Below are 12,395 nucleotides of genomic sequence, written 5' to 3' on the forward strand. Positions count from 1 at the left end.
GGTCCTGGGCAGCCCCCACCCTCTGAGCCGTCTCTCTGTCCTCCTCACAGGTGCGCCTGCTGGGCGTGGTGTCGCAGGGCCAGCCGACGCTGGTCATCATGGAGCTCATGACCCGGGGGGACCTCAAAAGTTATCTCCGGTCTCTGAGGCCAGAAATGGAGGTCAGTTTTTATTTTCACCGACTTCCCATGTGATCTGTTCCTTTTCCTTTAGAACCTTCCCCCAGAAGATATTGTGTCTAAATCCATTTGCTTTCCTTGCCATGTGCTTGGTTCTGGGTCCTTTATATGAAGGAGTTCCCTGCCTGGAGAGGCCGATCTTCTGTGAGAGGCACTGGTCCTCAGATACTCTTTTACCCAAACCCCTCTGTGCCTTTCCCTCCACCTCCAGTCCCTTCCACTGTCCCCCCCTAATTTCCACCGCAGATCCGTGTCCACTGCTCCCTCCCTGAAGCCCTTCCTGCCCGCCCCCCACCCCACACCACCCCCTCCCATTGGCCTTTGAGACGAGGACGCTACATTTCTCAAGCCCTGTGTCCACAGTTCAGGCTTCATCCTGACTCAGTGTCTTGCTCGAGCTTCTGACTGATCATCGCCTCAGCTGTGCGATCTCTGCTTAGTCTCATAAAAAAAAATCAGTCTGGATTATGAGCTTTGTCCCTGTGGTGTCTCCCCTCCCACAGCATGAACCTACAATCCAGCTCTTTAACGTTTGAAGGCATGACTTTTAAGAGAGTAGTTCTAAGAGTCAACTGGTAGATAAATACTTAGAAATAACACCAGCAACATCTGCCTCTCAACTTGGCTGCCTCAGTGGGAGTCACTTCCTCATGGGGACCCTGACTTTGCTGCCTGTTGAGGAAGCTTTGAGGCTGCTCGTGTGCCCCAGAATCCTCCCCTTTCTCTGACCTTTTTCAGTGTCTGTCACCCTTTCTCCGTTTGAGCTTTATCTTCTGTTTTCTTCTTTTAATTTGCAACTTAACCGTCTCCCAGGTAGTCGTTCCTTAATTTTTGTTCCGAGCACCTGTTCACACGTGGCTTCCTTTACTCACAGCAGGTCATGTTTGTGGTTCTGTGAGGGCTGCGAGGCCACGTGTGGACTTTTCAACATGCCCACCCCCTGCTCTGCCCGGCCCAGGTTCCCAGCCCCCACCTCCCCGGATCTCAGTGCCTTTTCCCAGCTCACTCTCTAAGACACAGGCCAGCATGAAGGAGAAAGGCCTCATCAGATGGGTGACTGGAGATGTGTCAGGATATTTCTTACCGGAATCACTCAGGGCACCTCTGAAGAGTCTGAAGCACTCACTTCCTTCAGCCCCAGTTCTAGGCCCAGAGTAAAAGTGTGCGGCGTGCCGTCTCCGCCTGGCTCGGCCACTGGCTGGCTGCTTCAGGCTGTGGGCCTCAGTTTCCTTAGGTGTAAAATGAGACGGTTGGGCAAGATAATTACAAAAGTCCTTTTCAGATCAAAAATTCCCTTTTAGATTTGTCAAATTTAAACATGTTCTTTCAGACTCCTGTTGAATATAAAACATGTACGCTTGGCTTGCGGTTTCGTTAGATTCTATTCGGTGTCTTCCCCCAGGTTAAGGTTTGCTCATTTACGTCACTAAATGTGGATGCTTGCGTGTTCACGTGAGTAGCTTTAAGCAAATTAAAGATTTCTGCCCTCTAAAGTCTCTGAAAGAATGGCAGTGTTAGCATCTCTCCAGTACTTCAGATCAGCTTCCTTTTTTTGGATTCTGTTTTTCATGTTAGTTACGAGTGGCCACTTCTAGCAAGCACCTAACTTAATGCTCCACAGCACTAGTAAGTATTACGAGCAAAAACTTAACATTTTACCTGCCAATATGTAGTGTACCGTGCGTACCGAAAGCCTCGAAAACATTGAAAGGAAATGTTAGGTCCTGAGGGAAAAAAGCTCGTCTAAACCAGGCCCCCATGTAAAAGAAAGGGGTGGTTTCTGCTTTCCCTTCGGGCTCTCACGTCACTTCTGCACACATCTCGGCGATAAGTATTTTAAGTCACCACAGTCTTGATAGTCTCTTCAAAATTCTAATACACATCAAGGGTGGGGATCCAGCCCACAGGTACTCTGCTTCTAGAAGCCAGCTTTTGGCAGAAACTAGCACCTCACTGGGCAAAGCCAACGTCCCCTGGGCCTGCACCCTGGCCAGACACCAGCGGGCACTTTCCATGCAAGGTCTCAGGTCATCCTTCCAGCAGTGACCCCACCTTGACCCCCTGGGAAAGAGCCCTGTAGGGAGGGGCCCAGATAGCCTGGTCCCACAGCCCGGACACGCTCTTCCCTCGGCCCAGGGTCTGAGCTGGGAAGGGGTTGCGTGGGACCTGTCAGGGCAAGATGCTCGGCCATGTTGTAGCGGGGGCTCTGTCGTCAGGCAACCAAGGTCAAGTCTGTCACTTGTACCAGCAGGAGGTGGCTAGGACCTAAAGTGTGGGGTGCTGACTGGCTTCTGCACTTTTTTTTTTTTTTTTAGGCTGTAGAGACCTGAGCACATGTTCTTGATAGAACTTTCTCAAAATGGATTTATTATTATATGAGGGTACTTCTCTTCGGTTCCAAAGCCAGCACGTTGCCTTCCCCTGCAAAGCGGACATGTTTATCCGTGGTACCTGTCTCTGTTGGGCGTGGGCCCCCCAGAATCAGCCCAGCTGGCCTTAAATGAACTGTCAAGGGCTTGCTTTCCTCAGCGCCTGCAGAAAATAGTCCTCCAGGAAAGGCCTCTCTGTAAGGTGAAAAACTTAGTCTTGGTGTTTTTTGTGCTTTAGAAGAAACTTGAAGAGAAAAAAGAAAAAGATACTTAAAATTCATAATTTATAACAGTGCTTATGTGGGAAATAACACCTGTGTCCGTTCAAGAAAGCTGTTTGCTTCTTTCCACACGGCCTTTGTAACATCCTCTCCCTCCTTTTCCCTCCCTGCACGTATGTTATTGTAGAAATAAGAGGAACACATAGGCTAATGGGAATTTGAGTGTCCAGTATTAGTATTCTTCATATAAAAAGTTGCTTGTTTCACTTGAAATGGTGTTGGCCCCACCCAAAACAGAGGGTGCTGGGCCCGGCTGGTGCTAACGGAGCTTCTGTATGCAGCTGGGCAGACTCGACCACAGAACAGGTACCACGGCCCTGCAGTAACACGGCCCTTCCCAGCCAGTCCTGGTCTAGTAGCAGATGACCTGCTGCGCTCCATTGAACAGAGATGGCTTTGTGAACTCTGAAAGAGCGTGGGGTGGGAAAAGTTCCTAAATTCTCACATGGATTTTTTTTTTTTTAATCTCCTACAGAATAACCCAGTCCTAGCACCTCCAAGCCTAAGCAAAATGATCCAGATGGCTGGAGAGATTGCAGATGGCATGGCATACCTCAACGCCAATAAGTTTGTCCACAGAGACCTCGCTGCCCGGAACTGCATGGTGGCCGAAGATTTCACAGTCAAAATCGGAGGTGTGTCCTTAGCTTTCCAGAGCTGAACAAGAAGTAAATTCGCACATGTGTTAGGGACCAAGGGGGCACTCGCCTGTCCGAGGGAAGGGTTTTGCAGCGCATCCCGTGAATGCAGAGTCTTGCTCTTGGGAATGATGTGCTTGTGTCCAGTTGATGGTCGGTTGCAGATCCGACCAGGCTGGCTCAGAGCCTGATCGCACATGTGCTCAGTGGGCAGGGGTGAGCGGAGGCCAGGGGCGTGAGGTTGCCTGGCATTTGAGGTATTTCTTGGCGGAAGAATTCTAAGCATTGGTTAGAAAAGTAATTGAGACGATGTCCTCAGATGATTTTGACTTGGGCCTAAAAGTCGCCACCCAAACTTCCAATATGTCCTCCAGTTTTCCAGCTGACAAGGAGTGTTGTCACGACCTCCCCCCTCTACCCCCCAACCGGGGCTCCATGGAGTTTCCTAGGAGGTGAGGCCCCCTGCGGTGAAGCCCATGCCCAGAGCAGGAGCACTGACAGGGAGGTGGCAAGCCCTCAGGTGAGGGAAGGCCGCTGCCTTCTGGGGCTCACACCCAGGCTGCTCAGCCGCTAATTCCCCGACCTCTCTGCAGCCCTTACTAACTCGGTGGCCAGCCCGCTGCTCAGACCCCTTGTTGCAGTGGCCGCTGTAACACTAAAGAAGGGTCTGGATGACATTTCTGATCACTGGTTCGAAATTCATGTTAGCCTTTAGGTTTGCTTTTTGCTTTGGTCTTTTAATCTGTCCAAGAAAAATACATACAACATCAAGGCTGCTCAGGGACCACCTGCTGTTCCCACTGTGAGATGACGGTGGTTCCGAAAATGCTAACTATTTATCCTGAGAAAAGGCAGGGAGACTTTACATCCAATATTTAGGATTAACATCTTGGTCTAGCCCTTGAGCTGGCTGTTCTGGAAATGCTCGCCTTCCTTGAGCAGTATGTTTTTTCTTTAGCAATGATTTTGAGGGACTGCTTTGGCCCTATAGTAAACAGTGAGTATCTGTCTAGGGTGGCTTCCCAAGCAGGAGTGAGTGTCTTTATCGTTCATTTGTTGGAGTGAGAGATGGTGAATGGAGCCGTAGCACAGAGCAGAGATCCTTTGGCCACCAGTTACTCCTTCAGGAGCCACCCGTGTGTCCCTGGATTTGGCCTTTCGAAGCACCCGCACATTTGATGCCCTGGAAAGCCCAGGAAGCTGCCTGCCTAGGGTTCCCAAGGAAGAGCCCCTCTGGCCTCTGCCTGGGCTTCTTCTGTGTACCCTGCTCCCTCCCCCACCACTCCCTTCCCAGCAGGGATGCAGATTGTTCCCACGGAGATGCCAGTCAGCTCCCCTGTCCCAGCCAGGCAGCCAGGCAGCCACTCATTAAACTAAATCCCAGTTCTGCCCCTTGCAACCAGGAGGCTTGGGGCAAGTGTCTAAAGTTCTGTGAGCCTCAGTTTCTTCACCTCTGAAGTGGGGGTGGTACTGCAGCAGACCAGTGAGATGCTGGGGGGTACTCAGGACAGGAAAGCACTGGGCACGTCCCCAGCGTGGGGCAGCTCCACCAAGGACTCTGTTTGCTATTTAATCATGTGACATATTTATGGTGACATTGTCTTTGTACTTAAATTTTTTTCTTCCTAAAATTTGAAATTTTTCTTTTGGGTTAAGGAAGAAATCATCTGTGTTCTTTTTCTGGGATTTCTTTCTCTCCTCTTTGCGCAAGTAAAAGCAAATCCTCTAATTTGCATGTCACTGGATTAACTCAGAGATGAGACTTCAGCCCTTTATTTTTATTCTTCACTGGGGTTCAGAAATGTTTTTCTAATGCCCAGGGTCTCATGGATTACAAATACGACAAGCAGTTTTACCAGAGGCAATTCGATGGCCCTTAGCACAGTATGAGGAAATTATGTTGGTTAACGTCCAAGGAACTTTGTTCTCTGTGTTTACTTTGTCGCCTTACCTCTTTGTGGCAGAGTTAGAGACATAAATGAACATTTTAAAAAGGAGAGCGTCCCTTTCTCCTGAGAAGGGGAACGAGGGGGTCCCTGCAAGAAAAGTTTGCATGATTGAGTGGAAAATCAAAATCTGACAAAGAAGCAATAATTTAGGATTATAAAGCAAGCCTGCCATCAAACAAAATTATGTGACATCTTCTAGAGACATGGAAAATGGGAGACATTTTCAAAAATGAGTGGGAGTATTATGTTGAAAAACATTATTGAGTAATAGCGTCAGGGACCCAGTAAATCTCTTCAGCATCTTACTGTGCACTTTTTTCATCATGAATTGGTACTCACAGTATCTTCCCCCTTATTGGACAAGGAAGCTACCTTCTTTCCTCTGATGATGGGGCAGTGCTGCCGAGTAAATGAAAGTCAACATGCTCCTGGCTATTTTATCACGTTTCTAAACAAGTATAAACGACCTTTGGTCTGTGCAATACGTGTTTTCTTGATAAACCATGGGTCCTGATAATGTGTATACTTCCTCTCATTTTAAATGCAATGAGGGAACTACCCTTTTAAAGGAATTACATTATAAATGTATTTAAGGGCAGAGATTTCTGGGTGTTTGCTTGTCAGGTGACACGTCAGTCTCCCCTTAGCAAACCGCAGCACTGATACGCGTCTCCCTGGGACGCAGGTAGAGCGCCCCCTGCAGAGGGCACCGTGCCCCTTGCTTCTCGCCCGAGAGCGCTCGCTCACTCGGGTAACTCTTGTGCTTTCTCTCCTCCCCACAGATTTTGGGATGACGAGAGACATCTATGAGACAGACTATTACCGGAAAGGAGGGAAAGGGCTGCTGCCCGTGCGCTGGATGTCCCCCGAGTCCCTCAAGGATGGAGTCTTCACCACGCACTCCGACGTCTGGTAGGAGAGACTCTTCCTGGGCCGCCAGCCCTCAGCCTGGGCCCCCGCAGGCCCCACCAGCTCGGTCCCTTTCCTTTCCTCCTGCTTTCTGTTCACTGTTACCCCATTTCCGGCTTTGGTGAGAGTGATGTGGGCCACACCCCCTTATCACTAAGGTGTTCCTGTCATTGGTGGGCCTTTTGAGATATAGAGAATTTGCAAGCCCGACATTTCTTTCAATGCTCAGCTGCTCCCCAAGTGGCTGGGAGCTCTGGAGACACCGCACCAGGGGCCGGGACCTGGGAACGTGCCAGAAAACCACCTCTCTCTGCTTCTCCCCCGCCTGCCTTCTCTCCTTAGCTTTTGCAATAGACACGATGTGCATGTAGGTGGCCGCCTCACCTAATTAAACCTTCAGATTGCAGACATTGCTTAATTTAGACTCAAATCTCCTGAGTCTTCCTATTGGTCCCATCTGCTCTCTGTCCTCTCCTAGTGGGCAGCCACTGCTGTTGACCCAGGGATGGGACGGAAAGCAAAATGTGTCCCTTAGTCCTGGCGTGTCTTGGGGTAGAAAGCGCGTCAGCTGGGGCTGCAGCGGCCTCTCAGGGATCTTGTTTAGTGCAGCTCCTCGGCACCCTTGTGGCGAGGTGGTCAGGTTCTGAAACATGACAGCTTCTTGGCAGGCGAGGGCCCTGGCACGTCTCCCTTCTAGAACGTCAGCTGGTTTCTTGGCTGTGCTCTTGGGAGATCCCATTGCTGATGTGTTACAGAAATGGTACTTGTTTACTCCAGCTGTCTGGAGGACCACATAGAGGAGCTGTTTAGATAGTGACTAGCACCGTTGTGGTGGGTTTTTTTTTTTTTTTTTTTTTTTTTTTTAACCTCATGAACCTTTCCCAGTTCAAGGGCCTTGGATCCTATTTTGAAGACAGGTGCAAGTTGGAACTAGCGTTTGAATGTGACCCGGCAGAGCATGATTGCTTCTTGAGCTCAAGTATGAGATCTGTTTTGCAATCAGCCTGGTTCTCTCTTTATGGTCAAATCAAAGCTCTCAACACCATTTTTAGATCTTGAGATGATGGGGAGCAGACAGGCCTGGGTCCATGCATGCATCTGTTAATTCTAGGATCCAGGCTTCCAAAAACTTTTGAGGCCAGCTTACTGTGAAATAAAATAGAAAGCCATGTGAGCCAGGGAGAACAGAGGCAGGGTAGGAAGGTAAAACTGGAGTTGTTACTATCTTTACAGGCATAATTTACCCAAATTCTGGTTAGCAGCTACAGAAGGACATAAAAGGTGTTCAGTGCCAATTTTCTGCCATTTGATGATGTAGACATTATGAACCAATAAGAAAATACATATATATAAACAAGAGTAGGGATTTCATATTCATTCCATTCAATGCTCAGGCAGAGACAGTGCTTTAGATTTTTTCTTTTCTTAAACCCGGCCAGGACCATGGAGAATGTGGAAGGTCTCTCAGCTACCCAGGACCTAAAGCTCTCCCTCTTGAAGGAAATCATTTTGAGTATATTCAATGGCACAAAACAGTCATCCCTAAATAGTTAAAGTCTAGACAGAAGTACAAAGAACTTTAATGGACGCTGCAGGAGAGACTGCAGAATGTTAGGTTTGGAAGGTATTCTGGGGTCAGGACCAGTCCCCAGACCCCATCCACAGTGCCTCTGACAGTTGGTTGTTGAACTTCTGCCCACACATTTGCAGGGACTGCTTAATCCTCTCTCACAAAGACAGTCCTGATTCTTAAGACATCCTTGTTTTTTTGTGGTTCTTTCTCACGTTATGTTTAAGTCGCCCTCTTGTTGACACCCTGCTGGCCCTTCTCTCTGCAGCGCAATTGCACACCCTGCTCTGTTTTTAATAAGACAGGCCTTGGAGGCACAGGGAGGTGGTCTCTTTTCTCTAGTTGGAACCTCTCCAAATTTCCATGCTGTCCTTTGAGACTTTATTCCCAGGCCCGTGGGCACTGTGCTTGTTCTTCCGACAGCTCCCTTGGAGCACCGTGTCCCTGCCAATGGTCCCTTTGTGTTAGAAGACACAAGTGCACCGACCAGGCAAAGGACTGGGGAGGTGGAACCCACAGCTTGAAGGTGTGCTCCCTTCTGGGCACCTGAATTACCCACAGTAGTCTTCATTTCCTGGCTTACTAAGAAGCCTTCCAAATGGCCACAAATATCCAGGGCTGGTTGCTCCCTCCTAGAGTTACTTGCTTCTTAAGTGACTAGTTAACATCGGCGGCGACTTGGACATCTCTGTGGGTTTTGATTTGCTGGTGGGTAGGACATGGACATGATCCCTTCCTGGTGTGACCAGGTGTAATTCTTGAATGCTGACCTTAACCAGCACCAGAATTGAGGGGAGACTCGCACCAAGTTGTCCCTTACCTGCAGCAAACAACCCCAATGCTCAGAATTAGAAAAGACAAATTCACACAAAGGCATTTGTTTAATGTTTATTAGATGAAGTCCACGAAATTAAAGATTTGATTATATATGAAGGCATTAATGCCAGTGCCCCATTGTAAATGACCTCTCAGAAGATCACATGGGCATTGCATGCTTCTCAGTGTCTCTGACCATTGCCTTGGTCAAACCATGGAGCGTCTGTGGGCTTTGGCTGCTCCATCTGTGAGGTGAGCTCTCTCTGCGGAGCTTGCTAGATGTTTCAGTGGCCCCCGTGATGACCAGCGATGCCACAGAGGCAAGGTGGTGTTGGGTAAAGATGCTTTAGCCTCATACGTTGGGACAGAAAAATGGTCAAACTCAGCTTATCATGACCAGAGTCCAGTGCCTAGTGGCCTCACTGACAAGTGATACCGACATCAGACAACAGTCACTCCAAGGAAGGCCTTTGTGGAGAGCCAGGTCTGTTCCCTGCTGTGTTCTGTCACACGTGTGACCTTGAGGAGCCAGCGTGGCCCAGGCTCAGTGTATATGCAAGAACAGGGTGCCTAGAGACACGGTCCTCATCCCTGAGGGATGCAGTCCTGTGGAGAACAGGCAGTGACCCTGACAGACGGGATCTTGGACCCCTTCCCAGAAGAGATGGAGTCATGGGCACCCTGAGGTACAGACTGTCACGTGTGGGACACTGAGGGCATGCAGTCCTCGTGGAGGGGACGCTGGAGGAAGTGCTTACTGCACGTAGAGGTCGGCAGCTTTCTCAAGGCGTTAGGCTGAGGCACGACCAGGTCCCGCCTCAGAGGTCCTGTTGGGGGCTGGGGACTAACTCCACAGGCTCTGTAAAGGCTTCGAAGGCTTCTGTGCGGTGACTGACCTAGAGCTGTGTTTAAAGACGCTCGTGGTAGCTACGTTTACAGTTTCCTGAGGTACGATGTTCATGCCAAGAAGGGGGAGGTCCTGCAGGGTGGGGCACGGGCCCTGAGGAAGTGCTGGGGAGACGAAAGGAGGTGACCAGACCTTTGACAAACCTGAGCCTGAGCTGTTCAACGGTGGTGGGATCCGAGGAGGCTGAGGGAAGGATGATCTGGGGCCGCCTGCCCGGCTGGGTCGGAGCATCAGCTGCGGTGAGGCCAGAAGAGCATGGTGGGAGACAGAGAGCTGGACTAGAGACGCAGTGAGGTTGTGGACCCCTGAGCCCCAGCCCTGGAGTGGAGCAGTGGGCGCCAGAGGGGCCCGTGGGGAGCTGGCCGGCCCCAGGAGCCCTGGCTGCACGGAGGCATCAGGAGAAGCAGGCCCAGGAGGAACCGCGTTTTCAGAGGATGTCTCAGGCCAGGCCTGCCGTCAGCAGAGAGAGCAGCTTGTCCTTTCACGGGTGGCACCCTGTTTCAGACGTGGAGCTGGGAGCCACAGCCTCCAGGCGGAGGCCTGGAGATCCCGCAGCCAGCGTCCACGGAGGAGCCCGCCGCCCTCAGCCTGGGCACCTGCTTCGGCCTCAGCCTTTGGCTTTCCTAGGTCTCTTGTGCAATAGACTCTTTCTTGGTAACTGGAAGTCCAGAAGGACGCTGGGTGGGTCAGTCCTCAGAGTGCTAAGATTCTGTTCACGTCTGACATCTGCTCTTAGTGTCCGTTTGGACAAAACCCTTTTGTTCACGGGAAGTAGCCCAAGCAGCGAGGATCATGTTGTGATACAAAGTCCAAGGCCCTCCTGGCGTGGCCCCAGCCGGGACCCCCAGAGCTGCCCGTGGGAAGCGCCTGCCCCAGGATGTTCAGCGCGGCTCTGCCAGCACCCCAGGGCCGAGGGCCAGTGGGAGGCCATCGGGTTGGCTGTCTGCTGCTGAACCATCAGTTCTATTCTGCTGAAACGAACCGAAGGGAAAGGAAAATTGTTGTGGAGACGTTGTAAAGGTGGCGACGTGCATGCCTTTGTTTTGCAGATCCTAGCACTTGCCCTTTTTAGCATCACTGCTGGGCACCGATATCTCTATTTTAGTCTGTTTTCCAGTAGTTGGATCTTCTAAACCAACAGGCCACGGCGTGCGCCAGGTGGAGAGGCTCCCTGCTCCTGGTGCTGGTTTTATTCCCCGGCCACCCTCTTCCCCTCAGCTAAACTCTGGGCTTAAGGATTCTTCTCTGTCCGTGAGCCCTCCCCAGCCAGGGCCGCCCTCCTCCAGCCCCTGCCTGTGAGGCTGAGCCTTCTTCTCTGCACTCTACTGGACCTGTGAGATCCCCATTGAGTTTTCTGACACCCCAGGGCCCAGCCCCACCCCCCCATCCCCCCCATAGACCAGTGAAAACGAGACCTGCGGCTGGGGAGGCCCAGGCATCAGCAGGACGCGCCTGGGTTCCTGCCTTGCAGCCTGCGTTGAGAGCTGCTTAAGTAGTGGTTTCCAAAACGGGGAGTCTGTTGAACAGGTTGATTGTCCCAGGCTGCACTGGGAGCCACTAAGTCACTGTCCCAGCTGGGCCTGGGGACCAGCCTTTGATGATTGGTGGGATAGAGCACATTTGGGAGACACTGACCTGCCAGGTCGTAGCTGGGGCCAGTCCCTGAGCTCCGCGTGCCCAGGGCCCCATCAGAGACCAGGGGCTTGCTGGCCGTCCAGGACTCCCTTCACTTCAGCTCACAAAGCTGTGCGGGCGGGGCCGCACTGGCCCCCCAGCAGATGAGGACGTTCCACACTCAGCCCAGGGCCCGGCCCGCTGTCCGACGTGCTCCACTGCCACTGGGAGGGCCACTTTCCAACTCCCTAGACAAAAGAAATGCCGGGAAGGAGAGGGCAGCATGGCTCCGTCCATCCCTTTCCAAGCGCCTCACATTTCTTTTGTCCCCGCAGGTCCTTCGGGGTCGTCCTCTGGGAGATCGCCACGCTGGCCGAGCAGCCGTACCAGGGCTTGTCCAACGAGCAAGTCCTTCGCTTCGTCATGGAGGGTGGCCTTCTGGACAAGCCGGACAACTGTCCTGACATGCTGTACGTATGTCCCTGGTCACATGAGGGCCGCTCCTCTGGCCTGCGGTGCTGTGGTGGCTGGAGCGGCTGAGCAGAGGGCTGGTCCCAGCGAACCTGAGCCTTCGGGCAGGTACCCTCATCCTGCCCTGTCTCCCTGCTTCTGTGGGTTTGGATTTCATTTGGCACTGGGGTGTTTTCAGGCTGACCGTCTTTGTGAACTATTTGACCAAAGCAGTCCCTGCTGTCTTCTTCACTCAGAGTTAAAAAAAAAAAAAAAAAAAAAAAGCGACAACAGGTCATTGATGACTCTTAAGCCACATTCTAGGGCTGCTCCCCGCCGTCGGCAGGGCTCCTCCGGGGCGGTGGGGATGACCTCAGACCTCCTCCTGTAGGCGGCTCCAGGACCCTGCCACCACCTGCTAGCCCCCCAGGTGCCTTCTCTGTTAAGTGTTTACAAAAGTCATAAAAGCCCCGTCTGTCTGCAGCTTCCTCCGGTGACCCTCACGGACCGGGACGGTGGCTCAGCGGGCCCCCTGCACATGTGCCCCTGCGCGCGTGGCTCTGGGTGCTGGCAGGCTTGTCACCTCACAGCACTTCTCTCCAAAGAAAACCAGTTTCTGTTCCTGAGATTTGTCAGATAACAGGAAAGAGTCCATGATGCCCTGTGGGCCTCCCTGCTCCGCGTTCCGAGGAGAAGCCCCTGCAGGTGGGAGT

At 51.8% G+C, this 12,395-nt stretch overlaps 1 protein-coding gene across 3 annotated transcripts in view; it reads left to right on the forward strand.

Annotated features, from left to right (window-relative positions):
- The window catches only part of IGF1R (insulin like growth factor 1 receptor), a 280,329-nt gene that overhangs the window by 254,498 nt on the left and 13,436 nt on the right, over positions 1 to 12,395 (forward strand). For all 3 annotated transcript variants that reach the window (XM_064480537.1, XM_064480538.1, XM_064480539.1), the window contains exons 17-20: positions 51 to 161; positions 3,305 to 3,464; positions 6,199 to 6,328; positions 11,568 to 11,702. In XM_064480537.1, coding sequence (XP_064336607.1) covers positions 51 to 161; positions 3,305 to 3,464; positions 6,199 to 6,328; positions 11,568 to 11,702 — 536 coding nt within the window. The remainder of the gene's footprint in view (positions 1 to 50; positions 162 to 3,304; positions 3,465 to 6,198; positions 6,329 to 11,567; positions 11,703 to 12,395) is intronic.

Source organism: Camelus dromedarius, chromosome 29 (genome assembly GCF_036321535.1).
Source record: "Camelus dromedarius isolate mCamDro1 chromosome 29, mCamDro1.pat, whole genome shotgun sequence".
Taxonomy (NCBI): Eukaryota; Metazoa; Chordata; class Mammalia; order Artiodactyla; family Camelidae; genus Camelus; species Camelus dromedarius.